Here is a 22,304-nt window from a genome sequence, read left to right as displayed (position 1 = left end):
TACCTAGCAACAGTTGTCACGGTTACCTAGCAACGGTTGTCACGGCTACCCAGCAGCGGTTGTCACGGTCACCCAGCAGCGGTTGTCGCTGCTGTCCCAGCCCCGAGTAACTCAGCGACGGGGGCCCGTCCTCCTCGTGTCCCGGCCCCACGTGGGACCCTGAGCCCTGGGGGGACCCTGTGACCTCGGGGGACCCTGTACCCCACTGGGACCCTGAGCCCTGGGGGGACCCTGTGGCCTCGGGGGATCTGGAACCCCGGGGGGGCCCTGAGCCCCGGGGGGACCCTGAGCCCTGGAGGGACCCTTTGCCCTAAAGGGACCCTGTACCCCACTGGGGCCCTGAGCCCTGGGGGGACCCTGAGCCCTGGGGGACCCCTGAGCCCTGGGGGGACCCTGAGCCCCAGTGGGACCCTGCGCCCTCGGGGAACCCTGTGCCTCGTTGGGACCCTGCACCTCTTTAGGACTCTGTGATGTGGGAGGACCCTGCACCCCTTTGGGACCCTGTGGCTTGGTGGGACCCTGAGCCCCACTGGTACCCTGTGACATGGGGGGACCCTGAGCCCCACTGGGACCCTGTGACCTGGGAAGACCCTGAGCCCCACTAGGACCCTCCACCCCTGTGAGACCCTGTGCCCTGGTGGGATTTGGTTCCCCAGCAGGACCCTGAGCCCCAGCAGGATGCTCCGGCATGGCAGGACCTTGTGCCCCGGCAGGACCCTCTGCCCTGGCACGCCGCCGCCGGAGCCGGCCCTCGAGGCGCTGGACGCGCAGCGCCAGTTTGAAGGCGCTGGACTCCAGCTGGGCCAGCAGCCGGGCCGCCCGGGTCTGCAGCCCCTCCAGCTCCGTCTCCAGCGCCTGCACGCGGCGCTCGGCCTCCTCCTCAGCCGCCGCCGCCGCCGCCTCGGCGCGCACATCCAGCTTGCCCATGCGCAGCAGCAGCTCGCGGCCCTTGGCCTCCAGCGCGGCCCGGGCGCTGGGGAACTCCACCAGCACCTCCGCCAGGTCCTCCTTGGACAGGCAGAACAGGTCGGAGTAGCCGATGCTCATGATGTTGGCCGTGCGCCGGTTCCCCGAGGTATTCCCTGGGGATCGAGGGGCTGGGTGAGGCTGGGGATGGAGGGGCTGGGTGAGGATGGGGATGGAGGGGCTGGGTGAGGATGGGGATGGAGGGGCTGGGTGAGGATGGGGATGGAGGGGCTGGGTGAGGCTGGGGATGGAGGGGCTGGGTGAGGATGGGGATGGAGGGGCTGGGTGAGGATGGGGATGGAGGGGCTGGGTGAGGATGGGGATGGAGGGGCTGGGTGAGGATGGGGATGGAGGGGCTGGGTGAGGATGGGGATGGAGGGGCTGGGTGAGGCTGGGGATGGAGGGGCTGGGTGAGGCTGGGGATGGAGGGGCTGGGTGAGGATGGGGATGGAGGGGCTGGGTGAGGATGGGGGATGGAGGGGCTGGGTGAGGATGGGGATGGAGGGGCTGGGTGAGGATGGGGGTGGAGGGGCTGGGTGAGGATGGGGGATTGAGGGGCTGGGTGAGGATGGGGGATCGAGGGGCTGCGGTGGGGCTGGGGATGGAGGGGCTGGGTGAGGATGGGGATGGAGGGGCTGGGTGAGGATGGGGGATGGAGGGGCTGGGTGAGGATGGGGGATGGAGGGGCTGGGTGAGGATGGGGATGGAGGGGCTGGGTGAGGCTGGGGATGGAGGGGCTGGGTGAGGATGGGGATGGAGGGGCTGGGTGAGGATGGGGATGGAGGGGCTGGGTGAGGATGGGGATGGAGGGGCTGGGTGAGGATGGGGATGGAGGGGCTGGGTGAGGCTGAGGATGGAGGGGCTGGGTGAGGATGGGGATGGAGGGGCTGGGTGAGGATGGGGGATTGAGGGGCTGGGTGAGGCTGGGGATGGAGGGGCTGCGGTGGGGCTGGGGGATGGAGGGGCTGGGTGAGGCTGAGGATCGGGGGGCTGCGCTGGGCTGCCATGGGCTGGGGGCTCACCCTTGATGTTGATGAGGCTGATCTCCCCGAAGTAGAGCCCCTCGCCCAGCACGGCGAGCTGCGTGACGCCGTCCTCGGCCACCACGGCCAGGCGGCCCTCGCGGATGAAGTACATCTCGTGGCCCACGTCCCCGCGGCGGCACACGAACTCGCCGGGGCCGAAGACCTGCGGGCGCAGGCGCAGCACCAGCTGCCGCAGCACGCCGGGCTCCCAGCTCTGGAAGAGGCCGACGCGGCGCAGCGCCGGGAGGTGCACGGCGGCCGCCACCTCGGCACGCAGCCCCCGCGACAGGTGCCGCAGCACCGCCCGCTCCGCCGGCAGCTTGCGCTGCGCCCGCAGGTGCTGGTGCCAGCGGGACACGCGGCGCGCCAGCCGCCCGCCCGCGCCCTGCGCCCGCAGGTAGCGCCGCACCGGCTCGGGGTCGGGGTAGAAGGCGGCGTCGGCCGCGTTCACGTTGGAGATGACGGAGCTGATGCTGCCCGTGATGGTGGCGAAGCCCAGCACGGCCAGGAGGAAGCCGGCGATGATGAAGAGGAACTCCTCCTCGCGCCGCGGCTCCGGCGTGTCGCCCACCGTGGCCAGGATGAGCGTGGAGAAGTAGAAGCTGTGCAGGTACTGGCGCAGCGGGCGGGCGAAGCCGGGGCGGCTGGCGTTGGGGCAGACCCAGGCGTCGGCGCCGAGCCCCAGCCGCGACGAGAGGGCGAAGTAGAGGCAGCCGTACCAGTGGATGGCGATGAAGACGTAGAGCATCAGCTTGGCCACGCGGAAGGCATTGGGGTGCGCCGTGCGCGTCTCCCGCCGGTCGAAGGCCTCGAAGAGGCGCGGTGCCCGAAGGCAGCGGTTGGCGCGCACCGCCGGCGCCGCCGCGCCCAGGCGCAGCCACAGCAGGTCGGTGGGCAGCACCGAAGCCACGTCCCAGGGGAAGGCCGAGGAGCGCAGGTAGCGCCGCCGGATGCGGCCGCGGTCCCGCACCAGGATGCCGTCCTCCACAAAGGCTGGGGGAGCGCATCAGCACCCGCCCCGCGCCGCGGGGAGCCGGGGGCCAGCGCAGGGGTGGGGACACGCTAGCGTGGGGGTCCCAGCGAGAGGGGCCTCCAAGGGAGGGGCTCGGGGTGCCCGGGTTTCCCCGTGCCGGGAGGAGGTTGGTGGTGCAGGACGGGGGTCCCTGGGACGGGGTGTGGGGTGTCCCCGGGCCTGGGTCTCCTGGAAGGGACCCTACGGGTGTCCCGTGGGGTGTTATTGGGGATCCCCTGGGCTGCCCATGGGGCTGGGGGAGGGGCTGGGCAGTGGGTGCTGGAACCCTGGAGTGCCCACCCTGTGCCGGGCTGGCTGGTGGGTGACGGCTGTGCCCACACGTGTGTGTGCGTGTGTATGTGTGTGTGTGTGCGTGTGTGTGTGTGTGTGTCTGTGTGTGTGTGTGTGCGTGTGTGTGTGTGTGTGTGTCTGTGTGTGTGTGTGTCTGTGTGTGTGTGTGTGTGTCTGTGTGTGTATGTGTGTGTCTGTGTGTGTGTGTGTGTGTCTGTGTGTGTGTGTGTCTGTGTGTGTGTGTGTGTCTGTGTGTGTATGTGTGTGTGTGTGTGTGTCTGTGTGTGTGTGTGTGTCTGTGTGTGTATGTGTGTCTGTGTGTGTCTCTGTGTCTGTGTGGGTGTGTGTCTGTGTGTGTGTGCAGACACGGGCACGCACACGCATGTGCACACGGTGTGGGGCTGTTTCCCTGTAGCTGCGAGTGCACACGTGCACCTGTGTGCACAGGAACACAGCTGTGCACACCACTGAGTGTGCGTGGGCACGCGGGGGGCGTGGCAGGGCTTGGCAGGGCGTGGCAGGCGTGGCAGGTATAGCAGGGTGTGGCAGGGCGTGGTGGGCATAGCAGGCGTGGCAGGGCGTGGCAGGCATGGCAGGCGTGGCAGGGCGTGGCAGGGCATGGCAGGCGTGGCAGGGCATGGCGGGCGTGGCAGGGCGCGCGGCGCGGCACTGACCGGTGTGCAGCCGCACGCCGATGTCCAGCAGGTAGATGCCGTCGCAGGCGCAGTCCAGGCTCAGCCACAGCCGCGCGTGCCGCTCCTGCAGCGCGGGGAAGCAGGACCTGGCGGTGCGGGCGGCGTCACCGCGGCGGGGACGGTGCCGGGGACGGTGCCCGGGACGCCAGGACACCCCATACCCCCCCCAGGCCCCCTCAGCGCCCCCGGCACCTGCAGACCAGGACGATGCAGTTGTAGAGCACGGGCAGCGCCACGATGCTGATCCACCAGTAGTACCAGTCTCCGGAGGGGTCCAGGGTCCAGTCCCGGGGGGCGCTGCGGGGACGGAGGGACCCCAGCGCTGTGACCCCGCCCGGCCCCGCGGCGCCGAGGGAGGGCCGCGCCCCGCGCTCCCCGCTCACCCCCGGGCGCTCCCGGTGCCGGGCGCGGCGGCGGCCCCGGTGGAGCCGCGTTCCCGGGGCCGAGCCCAGCGGCGGGCCAGCCTGGAGCCGGCTCCCAGCATCGCGCAGCGGGAATGGCCGCCCGGCTCCGCCAGCGCCGGGCGCGTCCTGGCAACGCGGGGCTCCCCGGGGAGTCCCCGGCCCCCCGGGGCGGCGGGGCGGCGGCAGCCGCGGCTCCGGGCGCTGCGGGAGCCCCCGCGCCGGGTGCGGGCCCGATCCCGGCCGTGCTGCTGGCGGGGCACGTGTGGTCCCCCCGGAACAGCCAGCGCCGGGGGGCGTGTGCGGGGGCAGCGCCGGGGGCTCAGTGCCAGCGCCGGGCCGGGGGCTGCTGGGGGACCCCGGGGCACCCCCGGGGCGGCGCGGGGGGAGCCGGGTCCGCGGGGCAGGGGCACGCACGGGCGCGGGTGCCTGGCGGGGTCACTGCGGCCGTGGGGAGGTGGGAGCGGCGCCGGGGGCACCGTGCAGGTGCCGCGGATGGTGCCCGGTGCGGGGGTCCCGGTTCTCGGTGCGGGTGGCACAGCAGGGTCACGCTGCCCCTTGCAGCCCGGTTGCTCGGGAGCAGGACAGAGCCCGGTCCCCGGTGCGGTGCCCGGGGCCGCTGCCGGGGCCGTGCCCGGTTGCCGGTGCGGGGCAGGGACCCGGACAGCCGCGGACCTCCCTGGTGCCCGGGGGCAGGTACGTGCCTGGTGGCCGGTGCCAGGCGGTGCCCGCTGCAATTGGGGGTCACCCGGTTCAGGAGTACCCGGTACACGGGGTGCCCGGTGCACGGGGTGCCCGGTTCAGGAGTACCCGGTACACGGGGTGCCCGGTGCACGGGGTGCCCGGTTCAGGAGTACCCGGTACACGGGTTAGCCGGTGCAGGTGGGCTCGATACATGGGTACCCGCTGCGGGGGTTACCCGGGGTGCCCGGTGCAGGTGTACTCGGTACATGGGGTGCCCGGTGCGGTGTGCCCGGTGCAGACGTTTCCGGTGGAGGGGTTACCCGGTACACAGGGTGCCCGGTGCAGGGGTTACGCAGTGCAGAGTGCCCGGTGCTGGGGTCACCCGGTGCAGGGGTTACCCGGTGCAGGGGTTACTCGGTGCAGGGGTCGTCCGGCACACGTGGTGCCCGGTGCGGTGTGCCCGGTACAGGGGTTACCCGGCACGCGTGGTGCCCGGTGCAGGGGTCACCCGGCACACGTGGTGCCCGGTGCAGACATTACCGGGTGTAGGGGTTACCCGGCACGCGTGGTGCCCGATGCGGTGTGCCCGGTGCAGGGGTCACCCGGTGCAGAGTGCCCGGTGCAGAGTGCCCGGTGCAGGGGTCAGCCGGTGCAGGGGTCACCCGGCACGCGTGGTGCCCGATGCGGTGTGCCCGGTGCAGGGGTCACCCGGTGCAGAGTGCCCGGTGCAGAGTGCCCGGTGCAGGGGTCACCCAGTGCAGGGGTCACCCGGCACGCGTGGTGCCCGATGCGGTGTGCCCGGTGCAGGGGTTACCCGGTGCAGAGTGCCCGGTGCAGAGTGCCCGGTGCAGGGGTCAGCCGGTGCAGAGTGCCCGGTGCAGGGGTCAGCCCGTGCAGAGTGCCCGGTGCAGGGGTCAGCCGGTGCAGGGGTCACCCGGCACGCGTGGTGCCCGATGCGGTGTGCCCGGTGCAGGGAACACCCGGTGCAGAGTGCCCGGTGCAGAGTGCCCGGTGCAGGGGTCACCCGGTGCAGAGTGCCCGGTGCAGAGTGCCCGGTGCAGGGGTCAGCCGGTGCAGGGGTCACCCGGTGCAGGGGTTACCCGGTGCAGGGATTACCCGGTGCAGGGGTTACCCGGTGCAGAGTGCCCGGTGCAGAGTGCCCGGTGCAGGGGTCACCCGGTGCAGGGGTCACCCGGTGCAGGGGTCACCCGGTGCAGAGTGCCCGGTGCAGAGTGCCCGGTGCAGGGGTCACCAGGTGCAGGGGTCACCCGGTGCAGAGGTCACCCGGTGCAGAGTGCCCGGTGCAGGGGTCAGCCGGTGCAGGGGTCACCAGGTGCAGGGGTCACCCGGTGCAGAGTGCCCAGTGCAGGGGTCAGCCGGTGCAGGGGTCAGCCGGTGCAGGGGTCACCCGGTGCAGAGTGCCCGGTGCAGGGGTCAGCCGGTGCAGGGGTCACCCGGTGCAGAGTGCCCGGTGCAGAGTGCCCGGTGCAGGGGTCACCCGGTGCAGGGGTCACCAGGTGCAGGGGTCAACCGGTGCAGAGTGCCCGGTGCAGGGGTCAGCCGGTGCAGGGGTCACCCGGTGCAGGGGTTACCCGGTGCAGAGTGCCCAGTGCAGAGTGCCTGGTGCAGGGGTCACCCGGTGCAGGGGTCACCCGGTGCAGAGTGCCCGGTGCAGGGGTCACCCGGTGCAGGGGTTACCCGGTGCAGGGGTCACCCGGTGCAGAGTGCCCGGTGCAGGGGTCACTCGGTGCAGGGGTCACCCGGTGCAGAGTGCCCGGTGCAGGGGTCAGCCGGTGCAGGGGTCACCCGGCACACGTGGTGCCCGGTGGGGGTTGCGTGGTTCCCGCGCGGCCCCGCCCCGAGCCCCGCCCTGTGCGCAGAGCAGCCAATGAGCGCTCCGGTGTCCTGGCCCCGCCCAGTCCCCTCTGTCGGCCCCGCCTACCGCGGCGGGGGGGCGGGGCCGCGGGCGCGGCGGGCGGGCCCGTGGGCGGGGCTTCCGCGGCCGGTGCGTCGGGCGGCGGCGGGAAGATGGCGGCGGGCGTGCGGGGCCCGCAGCGGGGGCGGCCGGTGAGCGGCGGCACGGGAGCGGCGGCACGGCACGGCACGGCACGGCACGGGACGGGACGGGACGGGACGGGACGGGGCGGGGCGGGGCGGGGCGGGGGCTCGGGCGGGGGCGGCGGGACGCGCTGGGCTCGCTCGGCGGGGCCCGGCGGGGCCGTTGTGCTGGGTGCCGCGGGGCCGTTGTGCTGCCCTTGGCCGAGCGGGGCTGCGCGGCCCCGGGTGTCCCCGCGCGGGGCCGGGCCGGGCGCTGTCCCCGGGGTGCCCGCGGCGCGGAGCGGCGGGGCCGGGCCTGGGCCGGGCCGCGCTGCCGGGGGCCGGCGGGGCCGGGGGCGGCCCTGCCCGGGGTCGGTCCCGCGCCCGACGCGTCCTGTCCCCTCTGTCCCCTGCAGGTGCGGCGCTGATGGGACGGGACCCGCCGCGACCTTGACCCCGGGTAGGCGGCTCGGCCTCGGGCCCGGGGGGCGCCGGTGCTGCCGGGGGCGCCGACGTGCGGTGTCCCCAGCTGCGGGATGTGCCACCCTGGGGTGTCCCTGCGCCCCCGCACGGCTGCTGTCGCTGACCCCCGGGGCACCCAGCGCTGGGACACCCGGGACCGGGACACCCGGCACTGGGACACCCCATGTTGGGACACCCAGCGCTGGGACACCCGGGACTGGGGAACCGGGACCGGGACACCCGGGACTGGGACACCCCATGTTGGGACACCCAGCGCTGGGACACCCGGGACTGGGGAACCGGGACCGGGACACCCAGGACTGGGACACCCCGTGTTGGGACACCCGGGACTGGGACACCCGTCACTGGGACACCCGTCACTGGGACACCCCGTGTTGGGACACCCGGGACTGGGACACCTGGCACTGGGACACCCGGGACTGGGACACCCGGGACTGGGACACCTGGCGCTGGGACACCCGGGACTGGGACACCCGGCACTAGGACACCCGGCACTGGGACACCCCGTGCTGGGACACCCGGAAATGGGACACCTGGCGCTGGGACACCTGGCGCTTGGCACCCGCCGCGGCTCCAGGGGGTTGGTTTGGGTGCACGCCCGGAGCCGCAGGCACGGCTGTGAGCAGTGACACGGTTCCCTGCGGTGAGCAGGTGACCCTGCGCCGTGTCCCCAGCTCCGGGGTGCAAAGGAGGGTCCAGTGACCACCGGGTGCAGAACAGGACCCCGGGAGCAGCTGCCGGGAGCCCCTTGTCCCCCTTGTCCCCCTGTGCGTGCGCTGGGCTGTGTCCCTGTCCCTGTCCCACGGGCGCTGTGCCGGCAGCTCCCCGCGCTCTGCTCGGTCTCTGGTGTGCGGGCGGGGGCGCGGGTGGGCGCTGTGCCCCGGTGACCCTGCCCCGGCTGCGGTGGCACCCTGGCTGTCCCCGTGTCCCCGCGGGCAGGACGTGTCCCCGCAGAGCGGCCCGGAGGCCGGTGCTGGCGGGGGAGGGACGCGCTCCCGGTGCACGGCTGGGCTCGGGGCACCGTGCCGTGCGCCGGCAGCTCTTGGCTGGCGCTGGGTCCCTCCGGGAACTGCCAGGTCGGGAGGGAGCCGGTGCTGGCAGCTCCCGGCTCTTGGGGCTGTCTCAGTGGCATCCGGTGTCCCCATGGCACACGGGTCCCACACCAGCCCGGCCGTGGGGCTGCCGGCCCTCGCACCTGCGTGTGACACCCCAGCGCCTTGGCCTTGGCCTTCGCGTCCTGCCTCGGTGCCCGCCCCGCCCTGCCCGGCTTGTCCCCTTGTGCGGTGACACGGTGACGCGGTGTGGGGCAAGGGCACAGCCGACGTGGGCCGTGGTGCCGCTGCGCCGGTGCTGCCCCCGGGCCGGTCTGCGGGGCTGGCCTGGCACGCCGGCCTTAGGCAGGGGCTAAGTTTAGAACCGCGGTCAGCCCTCGCCGCGCTGGAACGGGACACCGGCTGTGCCGCGGTACAAATGTCCCTGAGCCGCGGGAGGGTGCGCCCGTCCCTGCCGCCAGCGCCGCGTGCCCGGGGCTTTGGCGCCGGGTCCCGCCTGCCCCGCTCCGGCCGCGTGTGTGGCTTCGCGGTGACGGCCCCTCCGGTTTCCCCCGGCCGGGGCAGCTGCTGTGTCCCCAGTGCCGCGGGGCCGTGTCCCCGCCGGCCCTCGCTGGCCCCGCAGGTGGCCTGTACCGGCCCCTCGCCGAGCCCCCCGTGCACGTGCTGCCGGCGGGACCGCGGCGGAGGCCGGAGCCGTGGCCGGTGCGGGCCGGGCCGCGCACAGCGGCTGCTCCCGGCTGTGTCCCCGCGGAGGGCCCCGTGCCTGCCCCGCCACGCCGGCGCGCTCCGGCATGCCTGCCGCGCTCGGCACGCGCGGCACCCGGCCCTGCGCCGGCTGTCCCTGCTCCAGCTGTCCCCCGGGCTGGCCCTGCTCCACCGCCCCCGCGGCACGGTCCCGCGGCACGCGCTGCCCGGGAGGTTATTTCTGGCAGGCGGGGGCTGTGGCGCGGGGGCTGCCGGTGCCGTCACCGCACACGCTGCCGAGGGGCTGGCGGGTCCCCGGGGGCTCTGGGCCGGGCGCCGTGGGGCTGCGTGGCCCCCCCGGGCAGCGCGTGCCCGTCCCCACACCGCGGTGCCGGGGCCCTATAAATATCCCTGGATTCGTGCCGCAGCGCCCGTGGGCGCCGGTGCTGCCGCAGCCCCGCGCTGGGCTGTCCCCCCCGCTCCGCAGCCGGTGCTGCCGGTGTCCCCGTCCCCGCGGCGCTGGGGCTGCCGGTGTCTCCGTCCCCATGGCAGCGGTGCTGCTGGTATCCCCGTCCTGCGGCCCTCGTGCCGGGTGAGCTCGCGGTTTTGACACCGAGGATTTGGGTTTGAGGACCTGCAGCCTCCCCCGTGTCCCCACCCGTGTTCCCCGGGGTCACCGCTCCCCGAGGGGCTCCGTTCTGGTCCCTGTCCCTGCCCGGGGCTGGCCCGGCCTGCTGGGTGTCCCAGCACGGCGCTAGTGTGGCCGGCAGCTCGGTGTCCCCGCTGTCCCGGGTGTCCCCGCTGTCCCGGGTGTCCCTGCTGGGTGTCCCCACACCCTGGGCTGTGGCGGCTCGCGGGTACAAAGTGCGGCGCTGGGCGCGGGGGCGGCGCCGGCAGCTGGAGCCGTGAGCTGTGCCACCCAGCAGCCCGGCCTTCCCGGCGCTGCCGCCGCCTCGGGCACCGGGGGGGCAGCTCTGGGCCCCTCATGCCAGGAAAGGTCTTGAGGTGCTGGAGCGAGTGGAGAGAAGGGAACGGAGCTGGTGAGGGGCTGGAGCACAATGTGATGGAGACTGAGGGACCTGGGGGTTCAGCTGCAGAACAGGAGCTGAGGGGAGACCTTCTGATCTCTGAACTGCCTGAAAGGAGCTTGGAGCCAGGGGGGTCGGGCTCTGCTCCCCAGGAACAAGCGCCAGGAGCAGAGGAAACGGCCTCAAGTTGCGCCAGGGGAGGTTGAGGTTGGATGTGGGAACAATTTCTTCCCCAAAGGGCTGTGGGGCATTGGAACAGGCTGCCCAGGGCAGTGCTGGAGTCACCAGCCCTGGAGGGCTGGACAGACGGACAGGAGGTTCTCAGGACAGGGGTGGGTTGTGGTTGGTCTCCATGATCCTGGGGGGCTTTTCCCACCCAAGTGGCGCTGTGACCCGTTCCCGCCATGGGGACTCGTGCCCAGCGCGGTGTGAGCGGCCCCGGGACTGTCTGGGTGCCCAGTGCCCAGTGCCCGGTCCCTGAGCCGCCGCTCTCCCGCAGCCCGGCCGGGCAGCAGGATGGAGAGAGGGGCCGCGCGGCCCCCCTGGCGCCGCCAGCCCGCAGTGGGAGCCGCGCCCCCCCGCGGGACCCCGCGCCGCCCGTGACCGTGTGTCCATGGACAGGATGAGCTGGCTGAGCAAGCTGAACCCGCGGGGCGGCGGGCAGCGGGCCCCCCGCAGCGCCAGCCTGCAGAGCCCGGTCACCGCCGACCCCGAGACCTGCCTCATGGTGTTCAAGAACCACTGGGCGCAGGTGAGGCGGCGCGGGACGCCCGTGGGGCGGGTGGCAGTAAACCGCGGGCGTGTGGTTCACCCCGACCCCCTTCAGCCCTGCCCTGCCCCTTCCCGCTCAGGACAGGCCACCGGGGGACAGAGGGTCGGGGAGAAGGGAGCTGGGAAAATCAAAGGTGTTTTACTAATGCTGCCCATAAAAATAGAGAAAATAATACAAAACATACAAAACCAATGTTGAAAGTCCCGGCAGCTGCAGAGCCGGCACCCGAAGTCCTGGACTGGACTCTGCAGCCAGCGGAGCTGGATTCAGTCTGGCACTGGCCTCAGTTCGCAGGGATGACTCGCAAGGTCCTCTCCTAATGTCGCCATAAGGAAAAGGGCCGAGATCCTCGTGATCTCCCGCTGTTGTATGAAGTCTCACACGAGTGGGGTGGGATGGGCAGTTGGCCAGTTCTAGGTCCCTGTTTCTCACTGCCCCTCTGGCGGGATGTCCGTCCGTCCATCCTCACCACTCACCTCATGTCCCATGGCTGTGTCTGCCAAACATGGAGCTGGTTTTCAGGAAAGTGCAGCTAATGAGAAGGTTTTAGCTGACAGGCAAATTCACCAAGAGACAAACGTGTCTATAACTAAGCCGGGGAGCGTGGCTGGGCACCCCGGCTGGGCACCTCGGCTGGGCACCTCGGCTGGGCACCCTGGCTGGGCACCCCGGCTGGGCACCCTGGCTGGGCACCCCGGCTGGGCACCCCGGCTGGGCACCCCGGCGCTCACCGCGCGTCCCCCAGGTCCTGCGCATCCTGGAGCGCCGCGGCTGCAGCCCGGCCCCCGACGACCTGAGCGCCGTGCGCAACCACACCTACCAGATGCTGAACCTGCTGGCGCAGGACCGGCCGCGGGGGGAGGCGCCGCGGGGCCCCATCCTGGAGCTGGTGGCTGCCGAGGACGTGCTGGAGCGGCTGCTGGGCTGGCAGCTGCAGGGCGAGCCGTGCGAGGAGCGCAAGGTGGAGCAGCTCAAGCTCTACGAGATGCTCATCAGCCAGGCGCGGCAGCCGCTGCTCCGGCACCGCGCGGTGCTGACGCCGCTGCTGCGGCTGCTGGGCCTGTGCGCCGAGCCCGGCTCGGCCGCGCTGGAGAACAGCCTGGTGCTGCTGCTCAGCCAGCTCTGCGCCTCCGTGGCGCAGGAGCCCGCCGTCCTGGAGCTGTTCTTCCACAGCCCCGCCGACCAGGGCCCCGCCAACCTCATCATCTTCTCCCTGCTCATCCCCTTCATCCACCACGAGGGCGTCCTGGGCCAGCAGGCGCGCGACGCGCTGCTGCTCATCATGGCCATGTCCGCCGGCAACCCGGCCGTGGCCAAGTCCATCACCGACAACTCCTACTTCTGCCCGGTACGGCGGGCAGCCGGGGCCGCGCTGTGTCCCCGTGTCCCCGCGCTGCGCCCCCGTGTCCCCGCACTGCGCCCCCGTGTCCCTGCGCTGTGTCCCCGTGTCCCCGGGTGTGACCGGGGGCAGGAGGAAGGTGGGGCGGGGGGCTTGTTGGGGACACAGGGACACAGCGCCCCCCGGCTCTGAACTGGGCTGGGGGCGCCTCTCCCATGGGACGGGTGCTGGGAGGGGGTCTGGGGCAGGGGCTGCACGCACGGAGACTCCAGCGTCTGGGAGGCAGGAGCAGCGCTGGGGGACAGGGGACACGGGCGGGCGGTGAGGGGACAGGGGACACGGGCAGGGTGTGAGGGGACATGGGCGGTGTGATGAGGGGACATGGGCAGGGCTGTGAGGAGACACGGGCGGTGTGCTGAGGGGACACAGGTGGTGTGATGAGGGGACACGGGTGGTGTGATGACGGAACATGGGTGGTGCGATGAGGGGACACGGGCGGTGTGATGAGGGGACACGGGTGGTGTGATGAGGGAACATGGGTGGGCAGGTGTGCTGAGGGGACACGGCGGTGTGCTGAGGGGACAGGAGTGGTGTGCTGAGGGGACACGGTGGTGTGCTGAGGGGCCCCGTGCGGTGCGCGGGCGCTGAGTGCCGCTTGTCAGGTCCTGGCCACGGGGCTGAGCGCGCTGTACTCGTCGCTGCCGCGCAAGATCGAGGCGCGAGGGGACGACTGGCACTGCCTGCGCCGCGAGGACTGGATCGGCGTCTCCTCCCTCGTGCTCTTCATGAACTCGCTGGAGTTCTGCAACGCCGTCATACAGGTCACCCCAGCCCTGACCCCCCGGGACCCTGACCCCCGGGACCCTGACCCCCCGTGACCCTGACCCCCCATGACCCTGACACCTCTGCAGCCCTGACCCCCTCACAGCCCTGACCCCCCCCATGACCCTGACCCCCCGTGACCCTGACCTCCCCATGATCCTGACCCCCCCATGACCCTGACCCCCCGTGACCCTGCCCCCCCGTGACCCTGACCGCCATGGCCGCCCCCCGCAGGTCGCCCACCCGCTGGTGCAGAAGCAGCTGGTGGATTACGTGCACAACGGGTTCCTGGTGCCGGTGATGGGGCCGGCGCTGCACAAGGTGAGGGGCGTCCCCCCGGGCTCGCGCTCCCGCCCGCGGGGCGGCCCCGGGTGCCCCCCGGCCCCTGCCCAGCTCTGCCCCCCCAGACGTCCATCGAGGAGATGATCGCCAGCACGGCCTACCTGGACCTGTTCCTGCGCAGCGTGAGCGAGACGGCGCTGCTCAAGACCTTCCTGCGCTTCGTGCTGCTGCACCGCCACGACAACAGCACCATCCTGGACACGCTGGTGGCGCGCATCAACAGCAACTCCCGGGTGAGCGCGGGGACCGCGTACAGCCACCCCGCGGGCCCCCTGACCCCCTGACCCCTGCTGGACCCCCACAGAACCCCCACAGACCCCCACAGACCCCCACTGACCCCCACTGACCCCCACTGGCCCCCATGGACCCCTCCAGAACCCCCTGGCCCCCACAGACTCCCCCTGACCCCACAGAACCCCCGCCCCCCACAGACCCCCACTGACCTCACGGAGCCCCACAGGACCCCACTGACCCCCATGGATCCCCCAGAACCTCCTGGCCCTCATGGACCCCCCTGACCCCCACTGACCCTACCGGACCCCCACAGAACACCCTGACGCCCATGGACCCCCTTGACCCCCACATCCCCACACTGACCCCACAGACCCCCCCACGGACCCCCCTGGCCCCCCCCCGCCAGACCCCCATGGACCTCCACAGCCCCCTGAGATGCTGTCTGGCTGTGGCACTGCCCCATGGCCCCCATGGATCCCTGAGCCACTGCCCAGCCATGGTGTGGTCCTCCTGCCCCACTGCAGCCCCATGGCACTGCCCTCCTGCCCCGCTGCTGCCCCATGGCACTGCCCTCCTGCTCCCCTGCTGCCCCAAGGGGCTGCCCTCCTGCTCCCCTGCTGCTCCATGGCACTGCCCTCCTGCCCCGCTGCTGCCCCATGGCACTGCCCTCCTGCCCCCCTGCTGCCCCAAGGGGCTGCCCTCCTGCTCCCCTGCTGCCCCATGGTGCTGCCTTGCTGTCACACTGTTCTGCCTCACGGCACTGCCCTCCTGCCCCACTGCTGCCCCATGGCGCTGCCCTCCCGCCTCGTGGCGCCCTGACCCCCGTCCCGTCCCCAGCTCTGCATGGTGTCCCTGAGCCTCTTCCGGACGCTGCTCAGCCTCAACTGCGAGGACGTGATGCTGCAGCTGGTGCTCAGGTGAGTGGCCCCACGCGCCGCTGAGGGGTCCCTGCGCCACTGCTGGGGGTCCCCACGCCCGGGGCTCCTTCGGGCCGGGGTGTCACCCCAGCCAAGCGCGGGGGGCAGCCGCGTCTCCTGCCTCACTGCCGAAGGCGTTGGGGTCCCACGGGTCCCCCGTCCCGCGTCCCCACCTGCGGCCGCTGCCCCCCAGGTACCTGCTGCCCTGCAGCCACGTCATGCTGAGCCAGAAGCGGGCGGTGCGGGACCTGGACATCTATGGCAAGACGGCCGCCAAGTTCCTGTCCCTGGTCCCGCGCTGCTGCCGCCCCGAGGGCCCGGGGCCCCCTGAGCGCGAGGAGGAGCACGCGGCCTGGTCCAGGGGTACGTGTCCCGGGAGCAGGGCTGGGGGCCTGGGGTCCTGGGGACAGCGGGGTGAGCGTGAGCCAGCACTGGCCCTTGTGGCCAGGAAGCCAGTGGTACCTGGCGGGGTTAGAAGGGGGTGGTCAGTAGGTCAGAGAGGTTCTCCTGCCCCTCACATATATATTTATATTTATATTTATATTTATATTTATATTTATATTTATATTTATATTTATATTTATATTTATATTTATATTTATATTTACATTTACATTTACATTTACATTTACATTTATATAATACATATAATCATAACACCCTGAGAATGGCTGATCTGGGAAGCTAAGCAGGGTCGAGCCCGGTCAGTACTTGGATGGGAGACCAGCTGGGAATAGCGGGTGCTGTGGGCTGAGCCAGCACTGGGCCCTTGTGGCCAGGAAGCCAATGGGACCTGGGGTGGGTTAGAAGGGGGTGGTCAGTAGGTCAGAGAGGTTCTCCTGCCCCTCTGCTCTGCCCTGGGGAGACCACACCTGGAATCTTGTGTCCAGCTGTGGCCCCTCAGTTCCAGCAGGACAGGGAACTGCTGCAGAGAGTCCAGCGCAGCCACCAAGATGCTGCAGGGAGTGGAGCATCTCCCGTGTGAGGAAAGGCTGAGGGAGCTGGGGCTCTGGAGCTGGACAAGAGGACACTGAGGGGGGACTCATTCCTGGGGATCCATATGGAAAGGGGGAGTGTCAGGAGGATGGAGCCAGGCTCTGCTGGTGACAACCAGGGACAGGACAAGGGGCAATGGGTTTAAGCTGGAACATAAGAGGTTCCACTGAAAGAGGAGAAGCAACTTGTTGGGGTGAGGGTGTCAGAGCCTGGCCCAGGCTGCCCAGGGGGTTGTGGAGTCTCCTTCTGTGCAGACATTCCAACCCGCCTGGACACCTTCCTGTGTAACCTCATCTGGGTGTTCCTGCTCCATGGGGGGATTGCACTGGGTGAGCTTTCCAGGCCGTGACTGTGGTTCTGACCCCGCGCTGTCCCGCAGGCCATGGCAGCCCCGGCGTGGACGCCTCCTCGGTGGTGACGGTGCCCAAGCCCTCCACGCCGTCCCGCCTCTCCTTCTTCATGCGACAGGCCAGCGCGGCCCCCGAGGCGGCCGCCCCCGCGCCGCGCTCCCCCGGCACGCCGTCCGGCAGCCCCGGCCACCGCGGCCGCTGGGACGAGGTGTCGGAGCTGGACAGGAACTACCTGGAGTACCTGCGGGACGCGCGGCGCAGCATCGACCGCTGCGCCTGGGCCTGCCGCGTCTGGTCCGCGCCCTACGACGGCGAGGAGCCCGGCGGCCCCCCGGGGCCCCCCACCCCGCGGACTAAGAAACGGGGGCTGCCGGAGGAGGGGGCCGGGGAGGGGCCGGGGGGGCCCCCGCGGGGCGCTGACCCCGGCGTGGGGGGGGCCGGCCCCGGGGAGCAGGACGCGGGGAGCCTGGTGAACGGGGCGCACGGGCCGGCGGAGCCGGGGCGGCCCGAGGGGGACGTGGCGGTGAAGAAGGTTCGGCGCAGCCCCCAGGGCGGCGGCGCGGGGCCCCCCCCCGAGCGGGAGCACCGGCCGGTCCCGGCGCAGAACGGGGCCCCCCCGGGCTGGGAGCCGCTGCCCTCGGTGGACTCGCTGATCGAGGAGCTGCTGGCCCGGGCGCCGGCCGAGCCCAACGGCGCCGGCGTCAGCATCGAGGCGTTCACCGAGGAGCTGCGGGAGATCGAGGCCGAGATGCGGAACGGCGGCGGGGGCGCCCCGCCCGCCCCCCCGGAGCCCCCCGAGCCGTCCCGCGAGGAGGAGGAGGAGGAGGCCTTCGCCAGCTTCGCCGCGCCGCCCGAGGGGGACGCCGCGGGCCGGGCGATGGCGCGGGCGCCGGACCCGCTGGTGCAGGCGGTGGCCAGCCCGCCGCGGGCCCTGGCGCCGCCGCACGGCCAGCCCTTCACAGGTGGGGCCGCGGCCGGGGCTGGGGGCTCCCGCGCCCGCCGCCCGCTGACGCGCTCCCCCCGCAGGCCCCTTCGTGTCGGCGCTGTTCGGCAAGCTGGAGAACATGCTGCACAACTCGCTCTACGTGAACTTCCTGCTGACCGGGCTGGTGGCCCAGCTGGCCTGTTACCCGCAGCCGCTGCTGCGCTCCTTCCTGCTCAACACCAACATGGTCTTCCAGCCCAGCGTCAAGTCCCTGCTGCAGGTACCGCGGCGCACGGGCGGTGGTGATGGCGGCGGCACTCGGGCCGGCCTGTGGCCGAGAGGCCACCAGCATCCCGGCTGGTACCAGCACTGGGGTGGCCAGCGGGGCCAGGGCAGCGACCGTCCCTGTGCTGGGACCTGGGGAGGCCAAACCCAAACCCTGGGGGCAGTTTTGGCCCCTCGTGCCAAGAAAGGGCTTGAGGTGCTGGAGCAAGTGGAGAGAAGGGAACGGAGCTGGTGAGGGGCTGGAGCACAATGTGATGGAGACTGAGGGACCTGGGGGTTCAGCTGGAGAACAGGAGCTGAGGGGAGACCTTCTGATCTCTGACCTGCCTGAAAGGAGCTTGGAGCCAGGGGGGTCGGGCTCTGCTCCCCAGGAACAAGCGCCAGGAGCAGAGGAAACGGCCTCAAGTTGCCCAGGGGAGGTTGAGGTTGGATGTGGGAACAGTTTCTTCCCCAAAGGGCTGTGGGGCATTGGAACAGGCTGCCCAGGGCAGTGCTGGAGTCACCAGCCCTGGAGGGCTGGACAGACGGACTGAGGTTCTCAGGACACAGGGCAGTGCCGGGCGGGTTGTGGTTGGACTCCATGATCTCGGGGGTGTTTCCAACGTCGCCGCTGTGTTTCGGGGCCCCGCGCTGCCCGGCTGTCACTGTCCCCTCGCCCGCAGGTGCTGGGCTCGGTGAAGAACAAGATCGAGAGCTTTGCGGCCAGCCAGGAGGACTTCCCGGCGCTGCTCTTCAAGGCCAAGAAGTACCTGATCGCACGGGGGAAGCTGGACTGGGCGGACGTGCCGGGCGCGGTGCCGGCGCTGCGCCGCAGCGACTCGCTGGGTGAGGGGACAGGGGGCTGGGGCGGCATGTGGTGCTGGGCAGAGGGCTGGGGCTGCACGTGGTGCTGGGCAGAGGGCTGGGGCTGCACATGGTGCTGAGCAGAGGGCTGGGGCGGCACGTGGTGCTGGGCAGAGGGCTGGGGCTGCACGTGGTGCTGAGCAGAGGGATGGGACTGCACATGGTGCTGAGCAGAGGGCTGGGGCGGCACGTGGTGCTGGGCAGAGGGCTGGGGCTGCACGTGGTGCTGAGCAGAGGGCTGGGGCTGCAGGTGGTGCTGGGCAGAGGGCTGGGGCTGCAGGTGGTGCTGGGCAGAGGGCTGGGGCTGCACGTGGTGCTGAGCAGAGGGCTGGGGCTGCACGTGGTGCTGAGCAGAGGGCTGGGGCGGCACGTGGTGCTGGGCAGAGGGCTGGGGCTGCACGTGGTGCTGGGCAGAGGGCTGGGGCGGCACGTGGTGCTGGGCAGAGGGCTGGGGCTGCACGTGGTGCTGGGCAGAGGGCTGGGGCTGCACGTGGTGCTGGGCAGAGGGCTGGGGCTGCAGGTGGTGCTGGGCACAGGGCTGGGGCTGCAGGTGGTGCTGGGCAGAGGGCTGGGGCTGCACGTGGTGCTGAGCAGAGGGCTGGGGCTGCAGGTGGTGCTGGGCACAGGGCTGGGGCTGCAGGTGGTGCTGGGCAGAGGGCTGGGGCTGCACGTGGTGCTGAGCAGAGGGCTGGGGCTGCAGGGGGTTGTGCAGGGGGTGGGGGCTGCAGGTTGTGTCGCATGGAGGGCTGCACAGGGGGTGGGGGTGCTGCATTTGGTGCTGTGCAGGGGGTGGGGGCTGTGCAGGGGGTGGGGGCTGTGCAGAGGGCCTGGGGAGGGGGCTGTGCAGGGAGTGGGGGCTGTGCAGAGGGCCTGGGGAGGGGGCTGTGCAGAGGGCCTGGGGAGGGGGCTGTGCAGGGGGTGGGGGGCTGTATCCCCATCCCGGTGCAGGTCCCAGATCCCCCAAACCAGTTCCTCACCCCCTGTCCCAGTCCCTGCCCCTTGTCCTGGTTTGGGTCCCAGTCCCTGCCCCCTGGTCCCTGACCCCCTGTCCCTGTTCGTGTCGTGTTTTGGGTCCCGGTTCGGGTCTCTGTTCCCCCTTCCCAGTTTGGGTCCCGGTCCTGGTTCTGGTCCTGGGTGGGGTCCCAGTTCCAGTCGCTGACCCCCGGTCCCAGTTGGGGTCCCTATTTGGTTCCTGTTCAGTTCCCAGTTGGGGTCCCGGTTGGGGTCCCTATTCAGTTCCCAGTTGGGTCGCGGTTGGGTTCCCGGTTGGGTTCCCGGTTTGGTCCCAGTTGGGTTCTGGTTGGGTTCTGGTTCAGTTCCCAGTTGGGTTCTGGTTCAGTTCCCGGTTGGGTTCCAGTTCAGTTCCTGGTTGGGTCCCGGTTGGGTTCTGGTTTGGTTCCCAGTTGTGTCCCGGTTGGGTTCCGGTTGGGTTCCAGTTCGGTTCCCGGTTGGGTCCTGGTTTGGTTCCTGGTTGGGTCCCGGTTGGGTTCTGGTTGGGTTCCCAGTTGTGTCCCGGTTCGGTTCCGGTTGGGTTCCAGTTCGGTTCCCGGTTCAGTTCCCGGTTGGGTTCTGGTTGGGTTCCGGTTTGGTCCCTGGTTTGGTCCCGGTTCGGTTCCCTGTTCGGTTCCAAGTTGGGTCCCAGTTGGGTTCCGGTTCGGTTCCCGGTTCGGTTCTGGTTCAGTTCCTAGTTGGGGTCTCGGTTCGGGTCCCGGTCGGTTCCCGGTTCCGGTTCGGTTCCCGGTTGGGTCCCGGTTCGGTTCCCGGTCGGGTCCCGGCTGGGTCCCGGTTCGGTTCCCGGTCGGGTTCCGGTTCGGGTCCCGGTCGGTTCCCGGTCGGGTCCCGGTGGGGTCCCGGTGGGGTCCCGGTGGGGTCCCGGTTCCCGCTCCGTTCCGTGACCGCGGTCCCGTTGCAGCGCGGCCCCGGAAGCCGTCCCTGGGGGAGCTGCTGCTGCGGCACGCGCACAGCCCCACGCGCGCGCGGGCGGGCCCCCCCGCGCCGGTGCCGGTGCCGCTGTCCCGGGACGGGCCGGTGCCGCCCGCGCCGCCCGCGCTGCGCGTCAAGAACGCCGTGTACTGCGCCGTCATCTTCTGCGAGTTCCTCAAGGAGCTGGCGGCCATCGCGCAGGCCCACGCCGTCACGTCGCCCTTCCTGTGCGAGCCCCCCGAGGAGTGACCCCCCCCCCCCCCCCAAGCCCCGGGACACGGACCTTTTTAACTTATTGGGGACGGGCCGGGGGCGCCCGGTCCGTGGGGCGGCAGGGCAGGACCCTGCGCGGCCCGGCGGGGCTGCGGGGCGGGCTGGCTCTGCCCCCCTTGGCCCCGCCGCGCCGGGGGGTGCGGGGGTCCCGCTGTGTCCCGGCCCCTCTCTATGCAACGGCGCGGCGGGGGGGCCGGGGCGGGGGGGCTGTGTCTGTGCTGTGTAACGCCCGTCGCAAATAAACGGTCTGGTCGAGGGATCCGCCTGTGCTGCCGGTTCGGGGTGCGGGGGGTCCCGGTGTGCGCCCGGCAGCGCTGCCGGTTCGGGGTGCAGGGGTCCCGGTGTGAGCCCGGCAGTGTCCGCCTGCGCTGCCGGTTCAGGGTGTGGGGGTTCCCGGTGTGCCCGGCGGCATCCGCCTGCGCTGCGGGTTCGGGGTGTGGGGGGTCCCGGTGTGCCCGGCGGCATCCGCCTGCGCTGCCGGTTCGGGGGGTGCGTGGTGCTGCGCGGCCGCGGTGTCAGACACGGGGGGGCAGCCCTGGGGGGTCCCCGGGGTGGGGGCAGCTCGTCCCCACCGTACCGGGCGGGTGTCCCGTCATTCAGGGGCTGGGGACACATCCTGCACCGTGCGCGCCCCCGGCCCCCCCTCTACCCTGGGTGCCTGTGCCGTGGGGTCACCTGAGACCCCTCCCGGGTGCTGGGCCAGGACCCCGTGCATCTGTGTGTGTCCATGTGCATGTGTGTGCATGTGTGTCCATGTACACGTGTGTGTGCGTGCACATGTGTGTGTACGTGTGTGCATGTGTGTCTGTGCATGTGCATGTACATGTGTGTGCATGTGTGTCCATGTACACGTGTGTGCGTGTGTGCGTGCACATGTTTGTGTACGAGTGTGCATGTGTGTCTGTGCATGTGCATGTACATGTGTGTGCATGTGTGTCCATGTACACGTGTGTGCGTGTGTGCGTACACGTGTGTGCGTGTGTGCGTGCACATGTGTGTGTACGAGTGTGCATGTGTGTCTGTGCATGTGCATGTACATGTATGTGCATGTGTGTCCGTGCATGTGTGTCCATGCATACATATGTATACATGTGCGTCCATGTACACGTGTATACATATGTATACATGTGTATACATGTGTCCATGTGTGTCTGTGCCTGTACGCGTCCATGCATGCCTGTGTGCGTACATGTGTGTTCATGTGTGTCTGTGCATGCCCACGTGTGCCCACGCGTGTCCGTGCCGGGGGCTGTGGGACCCTGTGCACGCCGGGACGGCGGGTGGATCGGTGGGGGCCGGGCTGCCCCCCCAGGGTGGGTGGGGCCCATGGAGACCCCGGCCCCATCTCGGGTTCCTGGGGCTGCGGGAGGCGGGGCGCGGGGCTGGGACCCTCAGCCCGCACAGGCCCGGGCTGCACCGGGAGCCGCCCCGGGGCTGCGGGACGCGCTGGGGGGAACGCGCAGCTCAGGGCCCCCCCGGTTCGTGGTGCGGCCGCTCGGGACAGGGTTTGGAGCAGAGACTCCGAGCGCCGCTCCCGCCCCCCGCCCGGCCCCCCCGCCCCAGCCCCGCACTCGGGTGCGGGAGCGGCCCCGCTGGGCCAGCGCTGCCCGGGACGAGGAGGAGGAGGAGGAAGAGGAGGAGGAGGAGGCGGCAGCTGCAGCCGCGAGCGGCGCGGGGCTGCGGGGCTGCGGGGCTGCGGGGCTGCGGGGCTGCGGGGCTGCGGGGCTGCGGGGCTGCGGGGCTGCGGGGCTGCGGGGCTGCGGGGCTGCGGGGCTGCGGGGCTGCTAGGCGCGGGGCGGGGGGTCTGCACCGCGGGAACGGCCCCTGTTGAACCGGAGCCGCTGGGCTGCGGGGAACAGCTGGTTCTCCTTCTTCTCTGTCCCAAGGGAGGGACTCGGTGGGACGGGCGGGTGGGGACCCCACGG

General features: G+C 71.3%; 2 protein-coding genes across 2 annotated transcripts; one reads left to right on the top strand and one right to left on the bottom strand.

Moving 5' to 3' along the window:
• Positions 1–22: 22 nt before the first annotated feature.
• On the bottom strand, positions 23–5,287 carry CNGA4 (cyclic nucleotide gated channel subunit alpha 4; the record flags this gene model as incomplete). The annotated part of the gene is given in 8 exon segments (XM_080338940.1): positions 23–166; positions 699–746; positions 748–1,082; positions 1,989–2,984; positions 3,969–4,075; positions 4,182–4,286; positions 4,373–5,121; positions 5,201–5,287. Coding segments are annotated over 8 exon segments (2,571 nt in total).
• A 1,788-nt stretch (positions 5,288–7,075) lies between these two features.
• On the top strand, positions 7,076–20,603 carry FHIP1B (FHF complex subunit HOOK interacting protein 1B). Its single transcript, XM_080363729.1, has 13 exons — positions 7,076–7,141; positions 7,528–7,571; positions 10,858–11,109; positions 11,876–12,478; positions 13,132–13,290; positions 13,526–13,612; positions 13,699–13,866; positions 14,705–14,784; positions 14,978–15,147; positions 16,160–17,092; positions 17,157–17,335; positions 18,003–18,165; positions 20,096–20,603. Exons 3-13 carry the CDS (start codon positions 10,972–10,974, stop codon positions 20,353–20,355), a joined length of 2,940 nt encoding a protein of 979 aa, XP_080219855.1. The 5' UTR covers positions 7,076–7,141; positions 7,528–7,571; positions 10,858–10,971; the 3' UTR covers positions 20,356–20,603.
• The last annotated feature ends 1,701 nt before the right edge of the window (positions 20,604–22,304 follow it).

This window comes from Nesoenas mayeri, assembly GCF_963082525.1.
Source record: "Nesoenas mayeri genome assembly, chromosome: 1".
NCBI lineage: Eukaryota > Metazoa > Chordata > Aves > Columbiformes > Columbidae > Nesoenas > Nesoenas mayeri.
The sequence above is the reverse complement of the archived record's forward strand: the minus strand, read 5'-3'. Positions and strand labels throughout refer to the sequence as shown.

What these genes read in the sequence shown, in the direction of transcription:
- FHIP1B (XM_080363729.1), top strand. Translation starts at nt 10,972, where the DNA reads ATGGACAGGATGAGCTGGCTGAGCAAGCTGAACCCGCGGGGCGGCGGG. An exon ending in ACAACTCCTACTTCTGCCCG is followed by an intron (nt 12,479 to 13,131) that starts GTACGGCGGGCA and finishes GCCGCTTGTCAG; the next exon opens with GTCCTGGCCACGGGGCTGAG. An exon ending in TCTGCAACGCCGTCATACAG is followed by an intron (nt 13,291 to 13,525) that starts GTCACCCCAGCC and finishes CGCCCCCCGCAG; the next exon opens with GTCGCCCACCCGCTGGTGCA.